General features: G+C 32.9%; 2 protein-coding genes across 8 annotated transcripts in view; one reads left to right on the forward strand and one right to left on the reverse strand.

The window, feature by feature from the left end:
- The window catches only part of LOC117323328 (CSC1-like protein 2), a 44282-nt gene extending 22125 nt beyond the window's left edge, over positions 1-22157 (reverse strand). For 5 of the 7 annotated variants that reach the window (XR_004531708.1, XR_004531706.1, XR_004531705.1 and 2 more), the window contains exons 1-5: positions 22090-22157; positions 8778-9018; positions 8366-8448; positions 6715-6750; positions 4003-4090 (exon numbers count right to left, since the gene is read on the reverse strand). Coding sequence is in view for 4 of the 7 variants with exons in the window: in XM_033878474.1 (XP_033734365.1) it covers positions 4003-4090; positions 6715-6750; positions 8366-8448; positions 8778-8945 (375 nt within the window). In the remaining 3 variants the exon portion in view is untranslated. Of the gene's footprint in view, positions 1-4002; positions 4091-6714; positions 6751-8365; positions 8449-8777; positions 9019-19259; positions 19645-22089 lie in introns of those variants that run through there. The other 2 variants (XM_033878473.1, XM_033878475.1) reach the window with 2 other exon arrangements.
- Positions 22158-22419: 262 nt separating this feature from the next.
- On the forward strand, positions 22420-25034 carry LOC117323329. The gene is made up of 2 exons (XM_033878476.1): positions 22420-23078; positions 23379-25034. The coding sequence occupies exons 1-2, from the start codon at positions 22505-22507 to the stop codon at positions 23672-23674; spliced, it is 870 nt and encodes a 289-aa protein (XP_033734367.1). The 5' UTR covers positions 22420-22504; the 3' UTR covers positions 23675-25034.
- The last annotated feature ends 220 nt before the right edge of the window (positions 25035-25254 follow it).

A 25254-nucleotide genomic window follows, 5' to 3' on the forward strand; every position in this document is an offset into this window, starting at 1 on the left:
TATATATAGTAGATATAGTTACAATATATACAATAGATATAGTTACAGTATATACAGTAGATATAGTTATAGTATATATAGTAGATATAGTTATAGTATATATAGTAGATATAGTTACAGTATATACAGTAGATATAGTTACAGTATATATAGTAGATATAGTTACAATATATACAATAGATATAGTTACAGTATATACAGTAGATATAGTTATAGTATATACAGTAGATATAGTTATAGTATATACAGTAGATATAGTTACAGTATATACAGTAGATATAGTTACAGTATATACAATATATACAATAGATATAGTTACAGTATATACAATATATACAATAGATATAGTTACAGTATATACAGTAGATATAGTTACAGTATACAGTAGATATAGTTACAGTATATACAGTAGATATAGTTACAGTATACACAGTAGATATAGTTACAGTATATACAGTAGATATAGTTACAGTATATACAATAGATATAGTTACAGTATACACAGTAGATATAGTTACAGTATATACAGTAGATATAGTTACAGTATATACAGTAGATATAGTTACAGTATACACAGTAGATATAGTTACAGTATACACAGTAGATATAGTTACAGTATATACAGTAGATATAGTTACAGTATATACAGTAGATATAGTTACAGTATACACAGTAGATATACTTACAGTATACACAGTAGATAGTTACAGTATATACAGTAGATATAGTTACAGTATATACAGTAGATATAGTTACAGTATATACAATAGATATAGTTACAGTATATACAGTAGATATAGTTACAGTATATACAGTAGATATAGTTACAGTAGTTACAGTAGATATAGTTACAGTATACACAGTAGATATAGCTACAGTATGTACAGTAGATAAAGTTACAGCATATACAGTAGATATAGTTACAGTATATACAGTAGATATAGTTACAGTATATACAGTAGATATAGTTACAGTATATACAGTAGATATAGTTACAGTATATACAGTAGATATAGTTACAGCATATACAGTAGATATAGTTACAGTATATACAGTAGATATAGTTACAGTATATACAATATATATAATTACAGTATATACAGTAGATATAGTTACAGTATATACAGTAGATATAGTTACAGTATATACAGTAGATATAGTTACAGTATATACAGTAGATATAGTGATAAGGTTACAGTATATACAGTAGATATGGTTACAGTACATATAGTAGATATAGTTATAGTATATATAGTAGATATAGTTACAGTATATACAATAGATATAGTTACAGTATATACAGTAGATATAGTTACAGTATATACAGTATATATAGTTACAGTATACACAGTAGATATGGTTACAGTACATATAGTAGATATAGTTATAGTATATATAGTAGATATAGTTACAGTATATACAATAGATATAGTTATAGTATATATAGTAGATATAGTTACAGTATATACAGTAGATATAGTTACAGTATACACAGTAGATATAGTTACAGTATATACAGTAGACTTAGTTACAGTATATACAGTAGATATAGTTACAGTATATACAGTAGATATAGTTACAGTATATACAGTAGATATAGTTACAGTATATACAGTAGATATAGTGATAAGGTTACAGTATATACAGTAGATATGGTTACAGTACATATAGTAGATATAGTTATAGTATATATAGTAGATATAGTTACAGTATATACAATAGATATAGTTACAGTATATACAGTAGATATAGTTACAGTATATACAGTATATATAGTTACAGTATACACAGTAGATATGGTTACAGTACATATAGTAGATATAGTTATAGTATATATAGTAGATATAGTTACAGTATATACAATAGATATAGTTATAGTATATATAGTAGATATAGTTACAGTATATACAATAGATATAGTTATAGTATATATAGTAGATATAGTTACAGTATATACAGTAGATATAGTTACAGTATACACAGTAGATATAGTTACAGTATATACAGTAGACTTAGTTACAGTATATACAGTAGATATAGTTACAGTATATACACAGTAGATATAGTTACAGTATGTACAGTAGATATAGTTACAGTATACACAGTAGATATAGTTACAGTATATACAGTAGATATAGTTACAGTATATACAGTAGATATAGTTACAGTATATACAGTAGATATAGTTACAGTATATATAGTAGATATAGTTACAGTATATACAGTAGATATAGTTACAGTATATACAGTAGATATAGTTACAGTATATATAGTAGATATAGTTACAGTATATACAGTAGATATAGTTACAGTATACACAGTAGATATAGTTACAGTATATACAGTAGATATAGTTACAGTATATACAGTAGATATAGTTACAGTATATACAGTAGATATAGTTACAGTATATATAGTAGATATAGTTACAGTATATACAGTAGATATGGTTACAGTATATACAGTAGATATAGTTACAGTATATGCAGTAGATATAGTTTCAGTATAGTTACAGTAGATATATTTACAGTATATACATTAGATATATTTACAGTATATACATTAGATATAGTTACAGTATATACAGTAGATATAGTTACAGTATATACAGTAGATATAGTTACAGTATATACAGTAGATATAGTTACAGTATATACAGTAGATATAGTTACAGTATACACAGTAGATATAGTTACAGTATATACAGTATAGTTACAGTATACACAGTAGATATAAGAGTTACAGTATATACAGTAGATATAGTTACAGTATATACAGTAGATATAGTTACAGTATATACAGTAGATATGGTTACAGTATATACTGTAGATATAGTTATAGTATATGCAGTAGATATAGTTTCAGTATAGTTACAGTAGATATAGTTACAGTATATACAGTAGATATAGTTACAGTATATACAGTAGATATAATTACAGTATATACAGTAGATATAGTTACAGTATATACAGTAGATATAGTTACAGTATATACAGTAGATATAGTTATAGTATATACAGTAGATATAATTACAGTATATACAGTAGATATAGTTACAGTATATACAGTAGATATAGTTACAGTATATACAGTAGATATAGTTATAGTATATACAGTAGATATAGTTACAGTATATACAGTAGATATAGTTACAGTATACACAGTAGATATAGTTACAGTATATACAGTAGATATAGTTACAGTATATACAGTAGATATAGTTATAGTATATACAGTAGATATAGTTACAGTATACACAGTAGATATAGTTACAGTATATACAGTAGATATAGTTACATTATATACAGTAGATATAGTTACAGTGTATACAGTAGATATAGTTACAGTATATACAGTAGATATAGTTACAGTATATACAGTAGATATAGTTATAGTATATACAGTAGATATAGTTACAGTATATACAGTAGATATAGTTACAGTATATACAGTAGATATAGTTACAGTATATACAGTAGATATAGTTACAGTATATACAGTAGATATAGTTACAGTATATACAGTAGATATAGTTATAGTATATACAGTATAGTTACAGTATATACAGTAGATATAGTTACAGTATATACAGTAGATAAAGTTTACATGATTTACCCGTGTAAAATAATGGGACTCTCAAAATGAAAATGTGGTGGTAGAGACAAATTGCTTTAAAATGCTAACAGTTACATTACATCCAGCAATGAAATCTAAATTACAGATGAAAATTAAGATTTTGAATTATACACAACTTTCACTTAAATAAAGAACAATTTTCAAAATGTCAATCTTTTATAGGGAAAGGGCTTGAACACTGAAAGTGTAATTCTCCTTATTTTCAGTAACTGTCATCATATGGTAATTTACTGTGTTAAGGCACAGTAATTTATAAAAAATGAAGTTATAGATATTGATCAACAAATACCTCCTAATGGGATGTTGGAGACCATGGTTGCTATTTCATTTTTTACATTAGATTTTACAACTAGTCATAGCACTAACCTTATCCTGGGAGTGGAGGTGGGTATCAAGGGATTCCTGAGATCCATGCGCTGGTTTGTCTCTCTCGCCAAAAAATAGAGATGTCCATCTATAAAAGTCAAACAGTTTAAAATCATGAAGTCCATCTACAGCTGTCAAACAAATGATATACGAAAAATTATAATTCAACATGGTTATGGTATTCTTCAAAATATTCAGGCTTTAATTTAAAACAACAAAATTTATCAGAGACTCTTCAAATAAATCATTAAAGAAATGGAAATAAACCAAAAGTGAAATTTAATTTACTAAATCACCAGTCAAAATTAATGGCATGATTTCAAAACTTTATTTAATACCAAAAAGTTTAGAAATGCTGTTTAAGGAACTATGCAAGTTAGTATTGCAAATGACTACATACACAATCTAATGATACAGCTACAGAATTAGAGATTATAAATCCTCTGTGCTAGATCAACAACAGCATCAAAGGCTGTAAACAATCATTCCATCACCAGAATTCCTTAAAACTAAAAGGGGCCAATAATAACTTCTGAAGTTGGCTTCTTGTTTGGGTGTCCCAATGTTGGTGATCTGGTTGGTAGGATATTAGCTACTATTTATCTGTTTTGAACCCAATTTATACCTTTTTCCAATATCTGACATTTGTGACCATCCATTTCTGAAGAATGATTGGTATGGGTATACTGATGGGATATAGATACTTCCCTGGGATTCTTCTTGATTTAGAAAAACTGATTTTTTTCCCACATTTACATACATATGTTTAGTTTATGCATGTAAATGTGAGAAAAACTGTATCCAATAATTTATATTGAGTTGAATTTAATCTGTTTTATCGTTGATCTTTACTCAATTCCAAACCTTTTTACAGATGATACAGCGGTGAACTTCCATTTTACATTTTTGATCTGTTTTCTCAACAATTCATGCTTTATATGTAGAACAATACAATCAAATATTCTTCTTGGATGATATGAACCTGATTTTACTAATTAAAACAGGTATTACAAATTTCATTCTGCAATGCCATGTTAAAATGTTACTGAAGCACTAGATTGTAGCTTAATGTGTTAAGATTTTTTTTAATGACAACTAAGATTCAGACACCTTTGTTCTGCATGCTTGAAGATTGAGACAAATCCACAAATCCAACACTAAAAACAGCACTATACCCCGGTATATATATGCTTTGTGGCAGAAATGCAGATATGCAGATATGCGCTAGACTGGCATAACCTGAAAAAATTCCAATCCAATATCCATAGCAACATACAGACCCATTACCAGGTACACATAGCACCAACCATCTAGATTATAGGAAGCAATCTTTAGTATGTGGTATGAAGTTCAGCAGGAAAAAGACTGCATTAGCTAAATATCATACAGTGGTTAATCTATGATTTGGGGAATACTATCCATTATGAACTTTAGGGGAAATAAAATGCCAGTGTCTTGAATTATTCTTTAAAAACTTTAACATTTACTGGTATTCTTTACACATTTCATCAAAATTTGGGGGATTTCCTGTATTTTTGTAAATTTTCCACCTGTTTTATGGGATTTTTTCTTGATGGGGAATTTGTTTTTATTCAAAGGGGAAAACACCGTCAATGGGGATTACTACCTAATTTCGCTAGTAAAATTGGTCTAGATTAACCTCTGTCATATACTGTATATGAAGTATTCATATACATGTAGTAAATTTATCTATTTCCAGCACCTGTCTAAAGTGAAGCCTGCATATCCAATTTTTAATTTTTTTTATTGGTTGTTATTAATTCAATTTAAAGAATTTTTGCTGTATCAGGAAACACAATCTGTATAAAACATATGTCATCAATATTGATGTCATGGATAGTTCTCCCTAAAGGACACACCAACACAACCGGAGTCATTATGATATCTGTATCTCTCAATTAGCCCAGCAGACCGACACACATAACCGAGATGAAAATGAGGCAAGAGGTGGTTAGAGGACATACAAGATAAATAGCATTTATCATTTTTTGTTATCATTAACTATAATGAAAATAAAGTGGTCTGGTGAGCAAACAAGGGCTTATTGCCAGATAGATTTACCAATCAATGTAACAATGATGCTGATTACCCATACACATACAGTAATGCACTTTTTATATACAATATTTGGTTTATTTTGTTTAACATCCTATTAACAGCCAGGGTCATTTAAAGACGTGTCAGGTTTTGGTGGTGGAGGAAAGTTGGAGTACCTAGAGAAAAACTAACAGCCTATGGTCAGTTCCAGGCAAACCCCATTCAAGTTTCCAACTTACAACCCAGAGGTGAAGGGCTAATGATAAAGTGTCGGGACACCTTGGCCACCGCAGTCCCCAAGCTATAACGTACTATACCAATGTGTAGCATTTCAGACTTTATCATAATGATTCTCACTGTAATTTTATATTTTTTGTAAATTTTAAATCAATTTTACAGATATATGCTTATGCTAATTAGATTAAATTTTTTTTATCAAATGTAAAAATTATTTCTCAAACTATTTCATATCTTACAATATTTTCCTAGATGAACTGCATTTCCAATTGAAAGTCTGATAAGTAAAATTAATCATGTGAGTTAATACTTTTTTGTAAGTGACAAAGCAGGATTATAAATATGTGTAGATATATATATATTTAATCAATATTAGGATGCAAGCTGGGTAGACTTTCTAAAACTGTAAAACCATACACATTGTAGCCATTATCCTTCTTCAGAACTTGAGCACTGTAAACAAAAACAAATGAAAAAGCAAACAAAATTATAAACAGAAAAGAAGCCTAGTAGAGAATAATTATTCTCTCACCCTGGACAAGGATAGCCAGTTTTACCGGGGTGAGATTTCCTTATCTCACCCTAGGGAAAAGACAAGCTACAACAATTGTATTTCCTCACGTCAACAATGCCATGACATCATGGCAACAGTACAATGATGTTATGTTGACAATTCAATCATGTCACGTCAACATTTCTTTGCATTGATGTAACATCAATATTAGATACATAAGAGGGTAAACAGGGTAAGAGAAAAATAATCATTCACCCCCATAAAAGTCAGACAGAGGAATATCAATCCTCAGGGTTAGATAATTAAGCTATTAATATTAATCAAGTATAACGTACTCTATATAGCGATTTACTGCCCTTCTTCATTTAAAGGAATTTGATCGTTTTTAAAGGCCAGGGTTTATCTAAATGGAACTATTACAATTATCTATTATAATAAATTGCAAAGTTTTAGGCCAGAATTGTTTGACATCATTTGCAGGATGTACCTTCAAACTAAACTGAGGGACTCTGCTCAATTTACAAAGAACCTCCTTCATGAAAAACCCAGGGCTAACCATCATTTTCTGAAAGGGGCCTACGTGGTAGTACTACAACAGAATTTCCCCATTTCTATACTGATTCAAACAAATCTGACAAATCTGGAGGAAAACCAGAATGACTTGTAGTTTTTATTTCACCTCATATCTACAGAACATCATACCATCAGTAACCATGTGTATCTACTGAGTTCTCTAGACATATCTGTAAATTTTTGCTGTCAGGGAAGTCGAAAAATTGATTTTACGACATCAGCGCAATTTCTTTTGTACGTAACATGCACAAAACGCTTACAGTAATCTACAGTGCAGGTCCACAGGGACAATCTGAACGAACAATTTACATTTAAAAAACAAAAAGAAAAAAAATCAAAAATACAAATGTACATTCTTATAATGATGAGAAGTCAAATTTTTGCAAAAAATATACAAAATGTTGAAATACACAGGAGCAGGCCAACCCAGAACTTCACAGCCGTGATGTAGTTTGTCTTTATATAAACTGTACATCACGATGTGTTTCTCTACGGAATTTTACAATAAGAAAACAAAGATTTATTAAGTTGTTTCAATCTTTTTGTGAATTAAAACATAACTTTTTTCTTAAGTCAGGAACAGTTGTTAAGTTGACAACATAAGCATCTCTACAGATATGCCTTAATACTTTTCAGAAACCATTACTCAGGTAAGGAAGAAAAAGACATTCTCAAATTCTCATTAAGCATGTGCTAAACAAATCTATTACATAAAAGTTGTCATATTTCTTTTGTTCAAAAAGAGAGGTTTCCAGATTACACAAGTTTAATTTACTATTCTATAGTAGGGGTCTAGATAACTGGTTTGTTTACAGAGGTTTCCTGATGATGCTAAAATCTGTTTTAACAGAATGTTGTATAACACTGAATTTGATGAACAAAAGCAAACAATAGATATAGCATTAATTATAAAAACAATACTGAACTTAATCACATCACACTTTACAGTACATTAGAAGCATGCCAGATTACGATTCTTACTTTTCTTCGGTTCGGCTCACAAGGGCTATCCGACCATAATCCCAGGCAATCTTCCTCAGAATGGCAAACAGTATGATGAGAACCTATAATGACACACACAATAATGATGATGAGGTGAAGGGGATTTTCCATGTTCTATACATAATGTGAAGAGGATTTTCCATGTTCTATATATAGACACTATAAATCTTCTGATGATAAAGGAAAATTTTAGTGTCTCAGTCTGCCCCTTAAGTTCATAAATACCATCACTCCACTGATGAAATTATATGCATTAAAAAGGCTCAAATGTGAAAATGACATTGAAAATGAAAGTGAAATATGCATTATCAGCATAAGTATGATCTACAGCTCGTTACCACATCAGGCCTTAAATGTACGTAGACCCAATACTAATTAAATAGACACCTACCAACCAAACGATGGCATTGATGATGAGAGTAAATGGGATCTCTCCATACTCTCCACCCGTGAAATCATATTTCGTTTGATTGTGAAGCCAGAAAACACCACACTGCTCCTCTGATGGGGGCGCTACTGGAGGTGGGGTAACCGGAGGCCCTGGCCCCTGGGAACTCATCACTAAAGGATCCGGAGTATGTAGCAAGGGTCAAACCAGTCTTTATCTAGAGGTCATACTCGTACTCTCAGACCTGAAAATAAAACACAAACTTAGTTACGATAACCTTTCATCACATTCTGTACATACTCCAGACACAGATTGGATTATTCCTGTAAGATTAGCTAACATCTATTTTATTGCATAATTTTGCAAGATGGTCAGGTTTTTTCCAGGTTCTCTGGTTGCTTCTATCTGGGCCATTTGTTTGTTTGCTTGTTGGGTTTATCACCCCATGAAAAGCAAGTGTTATTTTGAGTCAGAATCGCCTTGTAGTAGCTGGTGGCTACCTCACTGAGCAACATACAAAAGATCCATCACATGCCATCCAGAGCAATTAAGGTAAAGTGTTTTGCACAAGGACAGAATCAGGACAGCAGAGTCCGGTCTGTTTTCAGATTTCCAAGGACTACCGACCCTGTAGTTTCCTTCCAGAGTAAGACCCTCAAGCACTTCCATCCAGGCCAGGTAGTGATTGATATAAGTTCATGTCTTGTCTTATAATTGATGTAAAATAAATGGATTTCAATTTAAATCTATCTAATCTTAATCTTTACATGAACTGTATATGGTACTACAATGTACTTTCCTGGAAACTGTCCTATTTCCCCTGGAACCATCTCCATATGACATATGGAACAAATACAAAGTGTATTGTCCTTGAAAGTGTTAAATAAAAAAAACTCATATTTTCTAACGGATCCCATATATTTTTGATAACAGTTCCTTATCTGGAATCTCCCTGAAAGTTATTCTGGAATTCCAAATGGACCCATCAAATGGATCCACGGAAATCAACATAAACTGAATGTTCCATATGCTACTTCGTATGTTAGATAAACATTATAGGCATGTACTCTGATCCTCTAATGTTAGATGCCAGTCAATATTGTACAATGTCAGTAGAACCAATGAGCAGTGGGATTACATATCTGTATATGTATATGCCAGAATAGTCTAATGTCTCCTGACAGGGTCGACTCTCCACAGGAGAGATCAACAGACAACCATACGATGGAGAAGTATTATCTGATACCAAGGCATGGCTCCACAATATACACGGGAAAATAATTCAGGGTGTAAAACAGTGTCCTGAAGGACGTGGTTTTTCAGGCAGAAATCGACCTGGTAAGACCAGATTGTAGAGAGTCATGTCACAAAATAGTAAAACCAACCCTACCCTTGTTTCTTAGCTATGAATAAAAACTTTTCTTTTTCTGAATAAGTCCTTCTATTTTGTGTCTCCCTTGATATTATGTCAATATGAAAAAGAACTTAGAAGTTTAAGCAATCAAAACATTATATCTAAATAATAAACAAAAAATTTTCAGTTTTGCTTGACAACTGATGACAGTAGAAAATAATTTTATTCGAAAGACAGTACAATCTTAGCTTTTGTGAGATCAGGAAATGAAGGATTTATGTCTAAATGTTAAACAGAGGATTTTTGTCAAAACTTTTTTGTTAAGAATGTGACTTGGTGAAACATATAAAGCATCTATAACTGTATATTTCATACTCATCAAACCATCATCAACCAACTCGGACTCGGATATTTTGCAGTTTTAATTAATAACTCAGGCCTGCGGCCTTCTTTATTAATTGAATTGCAAAATATATCCTCGTCCTCATTGTATATCTTCAACAATACACAAATCATTTAATTATTTCTTGATTAACAGCCAGGGTCATTTAAAGACGTGCCTGGTTTTGGAGATGGAGGAAAGCCAGAGTACCTGGAGAAAAACCACCGGCCTACGGTCAGTACCTGGCAACTGGCCCACGTAGGTTTCGAACTCGCAACCCAGAGGTGGAGGGCTAGTGATAAAGTGTCGGGAAACCTTAACCACTCGGCCATTGCGGCCCTATGAAAATTCTATAGCTACATGCATATGTATGTAAGACACAAAAAGTTGAGATAGAAATTAACCATCTAGCTGCCATCGCCTTGGTCAAGTTCATGACAGAACTTGTGTCAGAATATCACCCCATACCATAAAGGGTTTTATCTCAGTGAGTTTAACGAACATCAGGGAATTAAGCAACTTTAAATAAAACACCCAGCAAATTAATTAACACACTTCTGCACACACTAATGAGCTGAAATCGTGTGGTGAATACAAAGCCAGTGATGATATTCAGATTATACAGAAATATAGCCACTTCTCAAAGGATGAGTGGTTTAAATGGCAATCAATGCAACTCAATACAGAAATGTCCATACAGTCCCACGCATGGTTGTCACTAACCAACCGGAGAGCATTATATCTTTATGAAGTGGCCAGTATTCATGGGGATGATCAAACTGATTAGACAAATATGGTCAAATACAGAGACAGAGCCACAACAATGCATTCATATATGGTATATGATATGATATATTCTTTTGATTGATTTCACAGGCTGAAACATGAACACTGTATGTAGTGCCAAATTGGCCAAATTTCAGCATCTGACCCACTTCAGGAGATTTTCCCTTTAAATGTCATGCAGTCAAACTTCGTAATCACAAACTCTGATAGCTCAAAGACTGTAAAATTCAGTTCCGACATTAAATGTATTTTTTTTAAATTTTGATTGCCTTGAATACTCCCGAGAAATCATGAAACACATTTTATATGAAAATTACATGTAATTATGAAAGCTAAACACTTTTTTCTAAAACAGCCAAATGATGAAATTTACAGATGAAAATAAAAATGTTCAACATTTTTACACTAATAGACTCCATTTTTGTCCAAATTTTAGTAATATTAGATGAAAGCATTAATATTGTGTCTTTGTTAGATTTATTGACCAACTTAATGAAAATTTCACATACTAAAACTCAATCAAATTCACCGGATTCTCAACAATATCAGCTTATAGTCAAAGAGCGATCAATGTTGGAACAGTGTATTAATGAAAATTTATGGATACATTGAATGTGTAAGGATCCATTGACTCTCAAGTGATTAAAGCGCCACCTACAGGATAATTAACTCTCCAGAGATTCCAGCGCCACCTAGTGGACTACTATACTTCCTGTCAGTACCAATTACAACAAGTGCTCCATACACAAACACTGGCTCAGACACATGGCATTCTGTTTTCTATAATATCAACACAATATTAAACCCTTGTAAATATGTATAAATATGTACTCCTGAGAGGTAGAAACTGACATAATTATCAGCAAACACTTCAATATCCTGATGGAGTGATCCTGCAGCTATCAGAGTATTATATTAATATTATACAATTTATATCAATATTATACAATTAATATCAATATTATACAATTTATATCTATATTATATATTTGTGCATTACAGACATACATATATAGTGAAGAGGCAAATTAGAACAAGCTCAGAATAAAATAAATTCTGTTTATTAGGAAACCTCCACCATAAGTATCTTATTCAAATCACCAACTTATAAATGCAATATGATTCAAGTAACCAAGAACTGAAAAACTGGGCTCTGAAACCGGCCACGCGCCGAGTGCAAGGGAAACTGGTAGCCATTTCCAAATAAATACAATTGATCTTATATTTTATCTTGAGCTGGTTGTAATGGATTTTTGCACTTATTTCCCCCTATTTTTTAACCGCCCTGCATACCAGTTCATCATTTTATATTTCATACACATTTACACATATAAGTATATCAGTAATTTGGAAATTTATATCGTAACAATAGATCATGACGTTCCAATGCCTTTGCAAAGGATTGAACCTGGGGCCCCTGAAAAAGCAACTACAGTTTCTTTTTATCAAGGTTACATAATAACAATAGTATATAATCATTATTCTGTTGGCACAGGGCCTTGACACAATTTTTTTATCCCATAAACATACTTTGACACTGGGAATTGATATGAAGTTCCTGTGTCTATGTGTGATATAATCATTTGGTAATGTTACCCTATTCATGATCTAATTCTCTATAGATACAGATTTTATGTCATCAACTTAGTTCCCTTGCTATATACCTGCTCTTTATTGTAATAAAATCCTTAAATCTTTCTACAAACATGAAAACTGTTCTCAAATAATACAGAAAATGGGGAAATCCAAAATTCATAAAAAGAACTATAAGCGCAGTTCTTGGTTACCCAACTTATTAATTTGTTGTCGAAATTTCTGACCATAAAAAGTACCATAATCATCTAAAATTGTCAAAAGGCAATGCGATAAAGTCTGATCCATAATTTTAATACAACATAAACCTCGCTTCAATTGCCTGACTGATACTCAAGGTATTTTGATTTATATTTTTTCAAAATGAAACCTGAAGCACATTTTACAACTTTGATATAACATTATATCAAAATGAGATTCTAAATACCTTTTCATTGTTTTTCTGCAAATAAACTATGAAAATGTTCTCTGGACTGTCATAATATTTATAGCTAATAATAGAATTCATGACAATGCTTCGTTGATGATGAAGTTATCTTTAAAGTGTAGTCAGGTCTGAGTGACAGTTGGCCTGGTAACCATGGGGATTGTCATCTACAATATGCCCACTTGTAGACTTTAACAAGATATTCAGTTACTGGTGGGTAGTATAGGGAACAAATCTATAGAGTAGCACTTCACATTGACAATAACCGGCTGTTTGAACACTGGAGCCAAGAGGAATAATGCAATAAATCGTCAAATGACCAGTGTAATATCATATATGGTCAGGATATTGACCACTCCTTTGTGCAATGAACATGCTAATTACTTGATACTTTCATAATGAAAGGTATATTGCTACCATGACAATGCTTGTGTAATCTGTCATCAGAATTTACACGGTCTTAAAATGTAAGTTATTTTTGTGATGGCTACTTTTGCAGACAGAATTACTTGAGTGGAGATTGAAATCGAAATTATAAAAATACAAACTACAGATTCACAAGGAAACAACAGATACTGTCTAATCAATTCCCATCAATCAAATTTTGAAACCTCATTTATCTTCCTTCAAAATTTCCCATCAGTCTTACTTGAACATCCTAATTATCTCCCTTGAACATCACAATCAGTTTCATTATTCCACGTTGATACAGCATTAATTATCCTGACATATCCATCTAGTAACATGGAAACTTATTAATAGTCAGTGCTGTCTGCTCTTGTGTGGAAAAACATGGAAACTTGAAAATCTATCAATGTCAGCAGGAAAATTACTACCCTGACACATGCTTGGTACTAGGGGTTAGTAACATATCACGATACACAACTCAACATTGCAGTATATAACCAAAACGATAAAATCAAGTGCAAGTGCCAAGCAGATTAAACTCCTTGATCAGTATTGAAGCCAAACACGTACTTGTCTGTGTTTTTGAATTGATATTGTTTGCTGCATGTAAATATTTTTTTTATCAATTTATTTCTTTTTTTATTTATACATCTGTATTTATTTCTTTATTTGTTTCCTTTGTATTATTTTTTTTATTTCCATTTATCTATTCATTAATTTGTATTGATTTATTTGTATTTGTACATTATCTCATCAACTTTGACAACTGTTCTAGTATATTACATCTTGTTTAAACAACTTTACTTTATTCACACTCTTAGAATTTCTTCTCTAAATGAATAGGTATTTATTTAAAATAAATTTTCATATAGGTGTAACAGGAGAGGAGAAAATGTAGCTGCCAGACCGGGGTACGAACCCGGGACCTCCGAACACTAGCCGGATGCTCTACCAATTAAGCTACCTGGTCACCGATGATCGACCCAGTCCAGTCCCGCTACATACCTCCCTCCTTTCTTCCAAGTCTTCGCCCTCGAAGACACACGAGACCCTAATACCACCACCGTGGGTATTTTAGTTGGGCGCCAATTTTGTAACAGGAGAGGAGAAAATGTAGCGGCCAGACCGGGGTTCGAACCCGGGACCTCCGAACACTAGCCGGATGCTCTACCAATTGAGCTACCTGGTCACCGATGATCGGCCCAGTCCAGTCCCGCTACACAGAAATCATTATCATGACTCTCTATAATGCTTGTATGTTTGGACCTGCAAGTGCAACTCCCATCTGTTTTCTGTCATACAATATGAAAGTGAACACAGATATGTACATTCAAATGAATTATTGCTCATGCAGTCTCAAGTAACTTGTCAGAGAACTGTATCAATGACAATGTTAGTCATACATGGATTGAGTGGTTAGTGTTTGTCATACTGGCATCAATTCAAACAATGTACAGCTTACAATACATGTATAGAGCTGTATATCTACCATGAATATGGCACACAATAAAACATGAATGTAATCCATTTGTGTTCATAATTGAATATCAATTACAACATTATTATACAATCTACACAATGTATAATTATGAACTACAATCTTAGTCCCATCTATTGTGCATTCATACTACTGAATTCCTTGTCTGAGATTTTCCTTCTCAATCAAATCTGATGGATTATTTAACCTAATAATGGAACGCTGGGAGGAACAACATCACATTAATCTACAGATCTACTCAGTGTAAATATTTGTATTGGAAAATACTGATTACACCTGAAATCAATGATTCATAAAGACGGGTGTTGACACGCAGCTATAACAATTGATTTCATAATTATGATCGATGATGGATGTGTGAAATCTGAATGTTTACTTTTAGTTTATTCCATTGTGATCATCACACAATATAAACATACTATATTATACATGTTTATAGAAAATTTTAAGTTATAAAGGAGTTTCCCCAAGGAATGTTGATTAAAAACGCAGGGCCTGGGCTGGCGAAATAACGAGTGCCATATCTTCGGATGGTGGTTACGATTTGAAAAACACATACAACAGGCAGTTTTAATATAATTGCATTAGGCTGAAACTAAACATATAATCTTGTTACTTTTACATTAAGTAGGTGCATGAGGAAACCATCAATTTCCCATCCTGTGAAATCGTTGATGCACTAGAGTTATGCCTTGAATGTCCTATGAAATATATTTAACAGCTGCTCCTGCTCTCCTTCATCAACACTAGTACTGATTTCATCTGATGTCAGGATTTATAACCATCAGCAAAATAAAACCTGAATGGTTGAAATCATGAATCATTAATTCACATTCAACACTCGAGAATTGATTGTGGATTGATATGATGACAATTACAAAAGTCACCTCGGTACAGAAACACTGAAAAATAGTCAGCTAACTATTGCTGGCATGAAACACACGTCACCAATACCAATAATCAATGGACGTCATGTCAAGGTAATTGTATCTCAACAGTGTCACATCTGTACCACAATAATTTGAGACTGAACCAACAGTGACACATCTGTACCACAATAATTGAACTGAACCAACAGTGACACATCTGTACCACAATAATTGAACTGAACCAACAGTGACACATCTGTACCACAATAATTGAGACTGAACCAACAGTGACACATCTGTACCACAATAATTGAGACTGAACCAACAGTGACACATCTGTACCACAATAATTGAACTGAACCAACAGTGACACATCTGTACCACAATAATTGAGACTGAACCAACAGTGACACATCTGTACCACAATAATTGAGACTGAACCAACAGTGTCACATCTGTACCACAATAATTGAGGCTGAACCAACAGTGACACATCTGTACCACAATAATTGAGACTGAACCAACAGTGTCACATCTGTACCACAATAATTGAGACTGAACCAACAGTGTCACATCTGTACCACAATAATTGAGACTGAACCAACAGTGACACATCTGTACCACAATAATTGAGGCTGAACCAACAGTGTCACATCTGTACCACAATAATGGAGACTGAACCAACAGTGACACATCTGTACCACAATAATTGAGACTGCATGAACCAACAGTGTCACATCTGTACCACAATAATTGAGACTGAACCAACAGTGACACATCTGTACCACAATAATTGAGACTGAACCAACAGTGACACATCTGTACCACAATAATTGAGACTGAACCAACAGTGACACATCTGTACCACAATAATTGAGACTGAACCAACAGTGACACATCTGTACCACAATAATTGAGACTGAACCAACAGTGTCACATCTGTACCACAATAATTGAGACTGAACCAACAGTGACACATCTGTACCACAATAATTGAGACTGAACCAACAGTGTCACATCTGTACCACAATAATTGAGGCTGAACCAACAGTGTCACATCTTCAGGTGGTGGTTACGATTTGCAAAATACATACCACAGGCAGTTGCGTAACTGCATTAGGCTGGAACTAAACATATATAATCTTGTCAAATGGGTTTTTCTTGCCTTCAAACGGCCGCTTGTGTCTTTGGTGCTCGAAAATGTTATGTCTACACATGATATATATACCCTGGAGAGTAGCCGCGCCTCTGACAAAGGTTGATTAAGACAGACAAAAACATACACTGTTTCAGTCAATTTTTATGCAAAATTTATGACACATAAGCTTAAGGTTCCTTGTATGGAGATGGTACATGTACCCAATGATAACAGGAAACTCTGTTAGGTTAGTCAACCACAGTGTAACATATATACCGGGGGGTATGTATGTGGCAGTATTTTACGTCTTTCTCTTTTAAAAAAAATATATACAGAATGAATATGAAACTCATCCGAACCAAACATCAGAGATCAATATTTCTAAAGACAAACAAAAATTTAAGAGACTTCATTTTTGAAATAGTAAGATACATTTCTACATGATGATATGTAGAGTTTCCAGCATATTTTTGTAGACCAGGGTTGATTAGGTTAACAAATGTTCCTGCTGATCAGTCATATTTTGAACAAATCAGGAATGCATTCAATTTATGAAAAAGATTTATATACAGATGTACTATTTTACGACTGGCTAAATGGAGACAATTTAGAGAAGTAGATTAACAATATACAAATAAAGCAGTTCTTGTGTATACATGTATACAAACACCTTGATGTTGGTAAACAACCCTCCTATCAGGTCATCCGCTATGAAAGATGATATCTATGATAAAACAAACTTATAAACACCATATGACACAGATAATATGATATAGAATCACCAACTTATTTACAAAGGGTAGGGTCGGACATATTGTATTTCTCAATCCTATTGAAATGAATAGTGGATTTATATTCATCAATATTAGCTTGGTTATTGAGTCTTAGACCTGTGTTGTTGTTTTTCCTGTGGACTTATTAAAATTCTGAGTTCTTAACTACATGTATATAACTCTTAATATTTGGACTCACCAAAACTTTGGAAAATCCAACAAAATCTTACTGAAAAAAACAGATCATAAATTTATGATTTGTATAATCAGTCCTTGATTTCCTTATACATGTTAATATTTTGCTATGTCACTTTTACTAAAGATTGTCGAGACTGCTGGTACATAAATTCTGCATAATCAGCAGTTTCCAATAGTCTGGACGTGCGGGTCAATCTATTCTATAGCACATTGTCTTCATCCAACTTGAAAAATACAGATTTCATATTATATTTTATGGACCGAAACCAACTTTCTCACTTAGTGAATGTATGACAAGGATGTATTCTTCAAAACCAGTCACTGGAAAATCTGAATATTTAAGCAACAGAATTCATTCACTGTGACATGTTAATACCAGTATCAAAACACAGCCAAAGTCTACCATATGTTATGTGTTAACGTCATGCATGCTATTTCATTTGTAATAGGTGCTCTAGAATTTAAACAAAATAAACAATTTAAGTAAGTATTTCTGCAAAGATTTTCATAGTGTAAAACATAGCAACATTTTCAGAAAATTTTTGATAAAAACACATCAGAACTCTACTCACTTATCAGGTAAAGTCAATGACTGAGTATATATGGTTTCTTAGTAGCACAAGTTTTAATTTGTGTTTGTATGATACAGTAAATACTGTAGTGATGATATAGAATCGCTGGTCAGAGCATTTTCATTAATAATGAAAGCCAATGTTAGATATATGGTAATGGGTAACATATGGCGGTGTCAGTTTATCAATGGGAAAGCACTGTCTTGTATCCTGACCATTACAATGACAACAGGGCTATTCCACCACTAATAACACTAAATGATAACTGCGCAGACAATAGTGTGTAATTACTACAGGCTTATAACATATACATGTAGTCAACATTTCAAATTGACAGGACAGAGCCGAGATCTCTGCACGAACACAGTAGTACCAGATGTTGATCCATATGTCAACATCTACATTGCACTACACACTCCACACCGACACAAACAGGCAAAGCCTATTGTTTTACATCCTGAATAATGCATATAGCATTGAAACCTACCTTTCCTCAGTAAAATTGTTAGAATCCAACAGGAAGTGAGATGAGGCAGTTGTGGAGTAGGTATATCCCTGTGGTAGAGCCAGCAGACAGTCACTGTGTACAGGCTTTACAGCCCATACAAATAACCTGGCCCCAAAAATCAATACTAATTTTTGTTATCCTCCAAACACAGCAGCTGAAATATCACTCAGTCAAGTTCCTTATGAATTGAATGTGGCTGCTTAAACAGGCTGAAATAATACTTCAGATTTAGTTTCCTTCCAATTCAATGACTTTCTGGGTTTTTTTCAGATCCACTGACTATTAATCAAGTGTCTGAGTTAACGGGTATTGGGATTCTATACATATCTGTACCCAGGCAGCTTGGCTAATTAAACAGTGAAGGTTATAGGCCTGGCATCTTCAATCAATATCGAAATAATAGCTATGAATAGCTGTCAGTCATTGCAAACATCAGTGGTTTAGTGGGAGCTGTTACTCATTCAAACATCGGTGGTTTAGTGGGGCTGTCACTCATTCAAACATCAGTGGTTTAGTGGGGGCTGTCAGTCCTTTAAACATCAGTGGATTAGTGGGAATGTCAGTCCTTCAAACATCAGTGGTTTAGTGGGGATGTCAGTCATTACAAACATCAATGGTTTAGTGGGGATGTCAGTCCTTCAAACATCAGTGGATTAGTGGGAATGTCAGTCCTTCAAACATCAGTGGTTTAGTGGGGCTGTCTGTCTTCAAACATCAGTGGTTTAGTCCCTGTGGGGCTGTCAGTCTTCCAAACATCTGCAGTTTAACGGACTATCACTCAATCAAACATCAGTAGTTTAGTGGGGATGTCAGTCATTACAAACATCAGTGGTTTAGTGGGGATGTCAGTCATTACAAACATCAGTGGTTTAGTGGGGATGGCAGTCATTACAAACATCAGTGGTTTAGTGGGGATGGCAGTAATTACAAACATCAGTGGTTTATTGGGGATGTCAGTCATATCAAACATCAGTAGTTTAGTGGGGATGTCAGTCATTACAAACATCAGTGGTTTAGTGGGGATGTCAGTCATTACAAACATCAGTGGTTTTGTGGGGCTGTCAGCCTGTTAGTCCTTCAAACATCAGTGGTTTTGTGGGGCTGTCAGTCCTTCAAACATCAGTAGTTTAGTGGGGGCTGTCAGTCATTCAAACATCAGTGGTTTTATTTTGGCTGATAGTCCTTAAAACATCAGTGGTTTAGTGGGGATGGGAGTCCTTCAAACATCTGTGCCACAAATCTAAATGATCTCTTATACATCTCTGAGATAGACCATAGTTTTGTCAGAATAGCACAATAATATGGTACTTAACAGTTAACACTGATGTAAATTTTTGCTTTTTTTGTTAGGCCTCTAAGTGTGATGTCTACTTAAAATTTGCTAAATTGTCTCCACTAGTTTTTCGTGATATGCTCTGGAAAGGATAAGACTTACTTTTTTTTGCTACAGGAATCTGTTTTCATTTTATACAGAAAAAAGGTGGGGGAAAATGTTGATACACACATGTATTTTTGTGAACAGTATGAATATGATTGATTTTGGCTACGGTATTCATTTCCATGAAAAAAAAAAGAATATTTGGATACAGATAAAATAAAAGCTCCATCATAGCAAAAGGCAGAAATCGACTTCATCGAAATCATTCACACCTGAAGTTTTATGATATTATTTTAATCAGTTTTGAGATACAGTATCATACTTCTGAACCAGTAAATAGTTGGAAGCCATCAATGTATGTATACTGTAAATGGTTTTTCTTTTTCAATGGTTCAAATACTTTAACAATTAAAGCAAAAAGGATCTCTATTTTTTGTAGAAATTATGCAAGAAGCCAAAATATACTTTTCTTATAGTCAAACTTTCTTTTTAATGTATTTACAGTGTATTATTCCTGGTATATCTTTCATGTTTTCATTTAAAACCTTTGAAAACATGAAAAAAAGAACCCCAAGTAATTTTCACATAATCTCTGGTAATATTCATTGGCATACAAGCTATCCAGGATGAAATTGAGTCACTGATCTTGACCTATAGCTATTCACACTAAAATATGAAATTTATCCTAGTTATTATAACATGAATCACCAATTTATTATCAGCATTATCAAACACCTACAGACAGATGAACTAATTTGTAAGAAGATTGATCAGAATATGTTTGTAATTTGGTTGCGAAAGTGTCCACACTTTTCAAGTTCAAATATCATTGTTAAAATGCATGCATGCACACTATAAACAAAATAGTTCACATGCTTTAACCATAACCCAGTACATGATGGATTTGTGGGTTAAACAATAATGTATAGCATAGTCAAAATATATGTGCAACACATACTTTATATACTATGTCATCACATTGTGTGCTTTTGCTTGATGCAGAACCAGCATCTATGCGCATATTTTAATGCCTGTCAATATCTTTAAACGGACATACCCTACGGTTTCATAAATATTTCAAACATACATAGTGTATGCCAATATCCAAAATTATTAACTTATCAAATAAATGAGTTGTCAACCTTGAAAATATAACTGATAAGACTCGATACATAAGTTATCATTTCAATAAACCATTGACCGTTCGTGAATTATATCATATAAGCTATAATCTTAGTAAAACTCTTTTTTTCCATAACAAAAGATGAAAGTTACAACTTGTCATGTGACGTTGCAGACGATTAATTTCGAAGTTTCTTGTCAACATCAACGCCTATCCAAAATTCCCCGCTAAAAGGTCTAGACATCGACAATGTCATTACAATAAGGCTATATGTATGTTATCATTTTAAATAGCATGGGATAACTCACCAACACTTTGGAACGGTTTAGTCATCGATATCTGTTGCTGTCTACTTTTCTGTAACGTTATTGCTAATGATGAAACCGGCGAAAGGTAAAGAATATCAGGAAACAAGTGTCGAGAGCAAGTGGAATTTACTATTGCCCCCTTTTGTGAGCGTAATTTTACTTTTTTAGCAATTAACAAATTCAAAAAAGAAATTGATTCATAGAAATAGAGTAATATTGATAATATTTCAAAGCATTAAAAGAAATATGTGTACCCGCCAAAGCTATAACCGAAATTGACTCCGATTTTATAGTTGATGTGCAAGCGTCCAATAGATTAAGATAATTTGATCCATATTGATTGCATGCTTTTGATTGGAAACTGCGTGAAGTAAGATGAAACATTTGTAGTGTTGATTTCACCATCTTTATCGTAATGGCATTGCTACTTGCAAGACATCATAACTGTTTACTGAAAACCTTCATCGCAAATTGCTCGCTACTTACGAAAACCGCTGGAATTTCTAGTATCCGGGGTCTGACAGTAGCATCTAGCAAAAAGATCTCCCAGGATCTCTGTAGGAATTCCACCCTATTGTTCAAGAACAGGTTACTGTTATTTCCAAGATGCATCATTCAAACGGAAAGCAGTGCTATTTGGGGACTGAAAATAAACAATTTTTTCAGTACAGGGAATGAACTTAAGCGTCAATCACATAAAATCAAGGGCAAAAACAAAGAATTCAAAAGTTTATTTGATCTTGACACTGATGTAAAAAATGATGTACTTCTTTTTAGTTGCCATAAAAGAGATGCATTTTATACGTTTTTCTCTTGGTTTGGCCTAATATTTTTCTGCATGGCAATAGCCGTAGGAGAAATGGCCTGGACATTATTTGGTGCACTCCCAGTTGAAACTGAAGAGGAAAAGCAACAGGCCTGGTATAACAGATTCTCCCTTCGGAACAAAGTTTTGCGATACACATTCATGGTGTTGATAGTTTTAGTAGGTAAGATGCATTTGTTGGACTATTTACAACTACTTATAATAATTATAAACTGATAAATAGATGGAGTAATTTAAATCACAATCGAATTGGTCATGTACAATCAAAATTGTGTTACCCAATTCAACTGGCAAGACAATACACCCAAACCCATTTGTTGTTCAGTGAGGTAACCACAAGTTACTACAAGTAGACTGACTCAAATGATTTTGCATTGCCTGTTCATTGGGTAATAGATCCAGCAAAACAAAACACAAACTCATAATTAAGCTACCAGGTAATTCTTTTTTTGATATTTTTCAGGCTTCATGGGAGTTGCTTTAGGATTCATGGTTCCGATGAGAACAGTTCGAGAGATTTATTTGATGACTGGAGGAAAAATGGGTCGCATCATAACATTCGGTCCTTTCGGGAAAAATATGACAATAGAACAACCACTATCTGACATTGTACCTTTGCATAGCCGTACTGAGCACAAGTCCAACATGATGATAAAAGTTATTGGTTACAGAGGTTTCTTTACATGCGACATTGGGCATGGAATTTTTCATGAAGAGCAGTTATATGACTTTACAGTGGGGTCAAAAAACACATTATAAAAAACATCTTTGACTTAATTTGCACTTGTGAAATTTTGAGAAATTGATACCTTATAAATGTCTTGATTGAAGCAGAAAATATTGTTTGTTTGTACTTAACTTAAAACATCATGTTGACAAAGACACAGATAAAAATAACTGCTTAATGCTAAGAGTTTGGTGGATTTTAATTTGTTTAATGTACATGTACACATATTGTGCAAATATAAGCACATGAAAACCTATGACTCTCTTAATAAAAGGACTTTTCAAGTGGTAATGTCTGATGCTTTTAAAATGTGTGAAAATACAACTTGTTATTTATATTTCATTAGATTTATATAAAACAATTCAGGCTGTTTAATAGTTTTTTTGGTAATTTTTCTAGATTGTTTTCATTTTCTCTAATTCCTGATTATTTATATTGTTGATCTATATATACATTCTTGGTGTCATTAGATTGAAACATGAAATAACCGTGAGTTTAGGAACATTTTTTTCAGTCAATGAATACATTTGATGGAGAAAAACTATTTAGATTCCTTTAATATAAACATATTGTGCACCATATCAAGAAGAGGCCCTGTGGCCTGTATCACTCTCCTATTCTTCAGCATGCAGGGTTTGAAATGAGCACTTTATAACTGGCAAAATATTGGATAAATTGCAAGAAATGCTAGTTAAAATTAAATAGTACCAAATTATTGCTAGTATGCTTTCCCTGACAATCTGTTCATATATATGATACACAAGCATAAATACTGTAGTGAAAATATTAGTGAAAAATGGATACCAGCATTAGAAATTATGATTTTATAATTAATGAATTCTTTCTGAGAAGTGGTGTGATTCCTGTATTTTCTCTACTCAACTTTGTATTTAAATCAATAAAAAAAAAAACTGCTTTTCAATTTTGCGAATTCAAAATTTCATTTTGCTAGAGGAAATTTTAGGCACTCTAGTGATGAAAAGTTATTTTGACCCCTGGCTAATGATGAGAAGATTTTATTCTTGTGATTTTCAAAGTTGATTTATGTTGATATTGATCTTAAGATAAACACTCTTGTCTTTCTAGTATTCTATTAATTGGTACACAATTTCTTGACCCAAAGCTTCTTCGTCATTCAGAGGAAATTAGTTTGACCCATGTGACAATACAATAATTTAATCACAAAGTAGATCATGGGCATTTTAAAGTGGTCTATCCCAGCATGCTACTTGCCCTGATGTAATTGTAAGCTTTAGTGTTATGCACTTACTCTTGAAACTATTCAAATAATTTTAAACTTATACATGTACTTAATAATCACTCTTGTTCAAATGCATGGATTTTAACATGTAAAGAAACCAGAGAAAGATATTAAACAAATGAAGACTCTAGGCCTCTTGGTTATTGAGAATTTGTTTTAAAGATTTTAACACATTTGTCCCCTGTGACCTGAAAAAAGGACAAAGTCATGAATAAGAAGAAAAAAAAGAGTATCGTGGAATTGATTAATGCTTCTATAAACAACTTTATTGGAGGGTTTCCTACATGTGAATTTTGTATTTGGTCGAATAACCGACACATATCTGTAAAAAAATGTTAAAATGGAGACCTC

The sequence above is a fragment of the Pecten maximus genome, chromosome 3 (genome assembly GCF_902652985.1).
Source record: "Pecten maximus chromosome 3, xPecMax1.1, whole genome shotgun sequence".
NCBI classification, from domain to species: domain Eukaryota; kingdom Metazoa; phylum Mollusca; class Bivalvia; order Pectinida; family Pectinidae; genus Pecten; species Pecten maximus.

Bases quoted from the DNA above. Each gene is read 5' to 3' on its own strand.
- LOC117323329 (XM_033878476.1), top strand. From the start codon at position 22,505: ATGGCATTGCTACTTGCAAGACATCATAACTGTTTACTGAAAACCTTC. The intron at 23,079-23,378 runs GTAAGATGCATT...GATATTTTTCAG, and splicing joins GGTGTTGATAGTTTTAGTAG to GCTTCATGGGAGTTGCTTTA.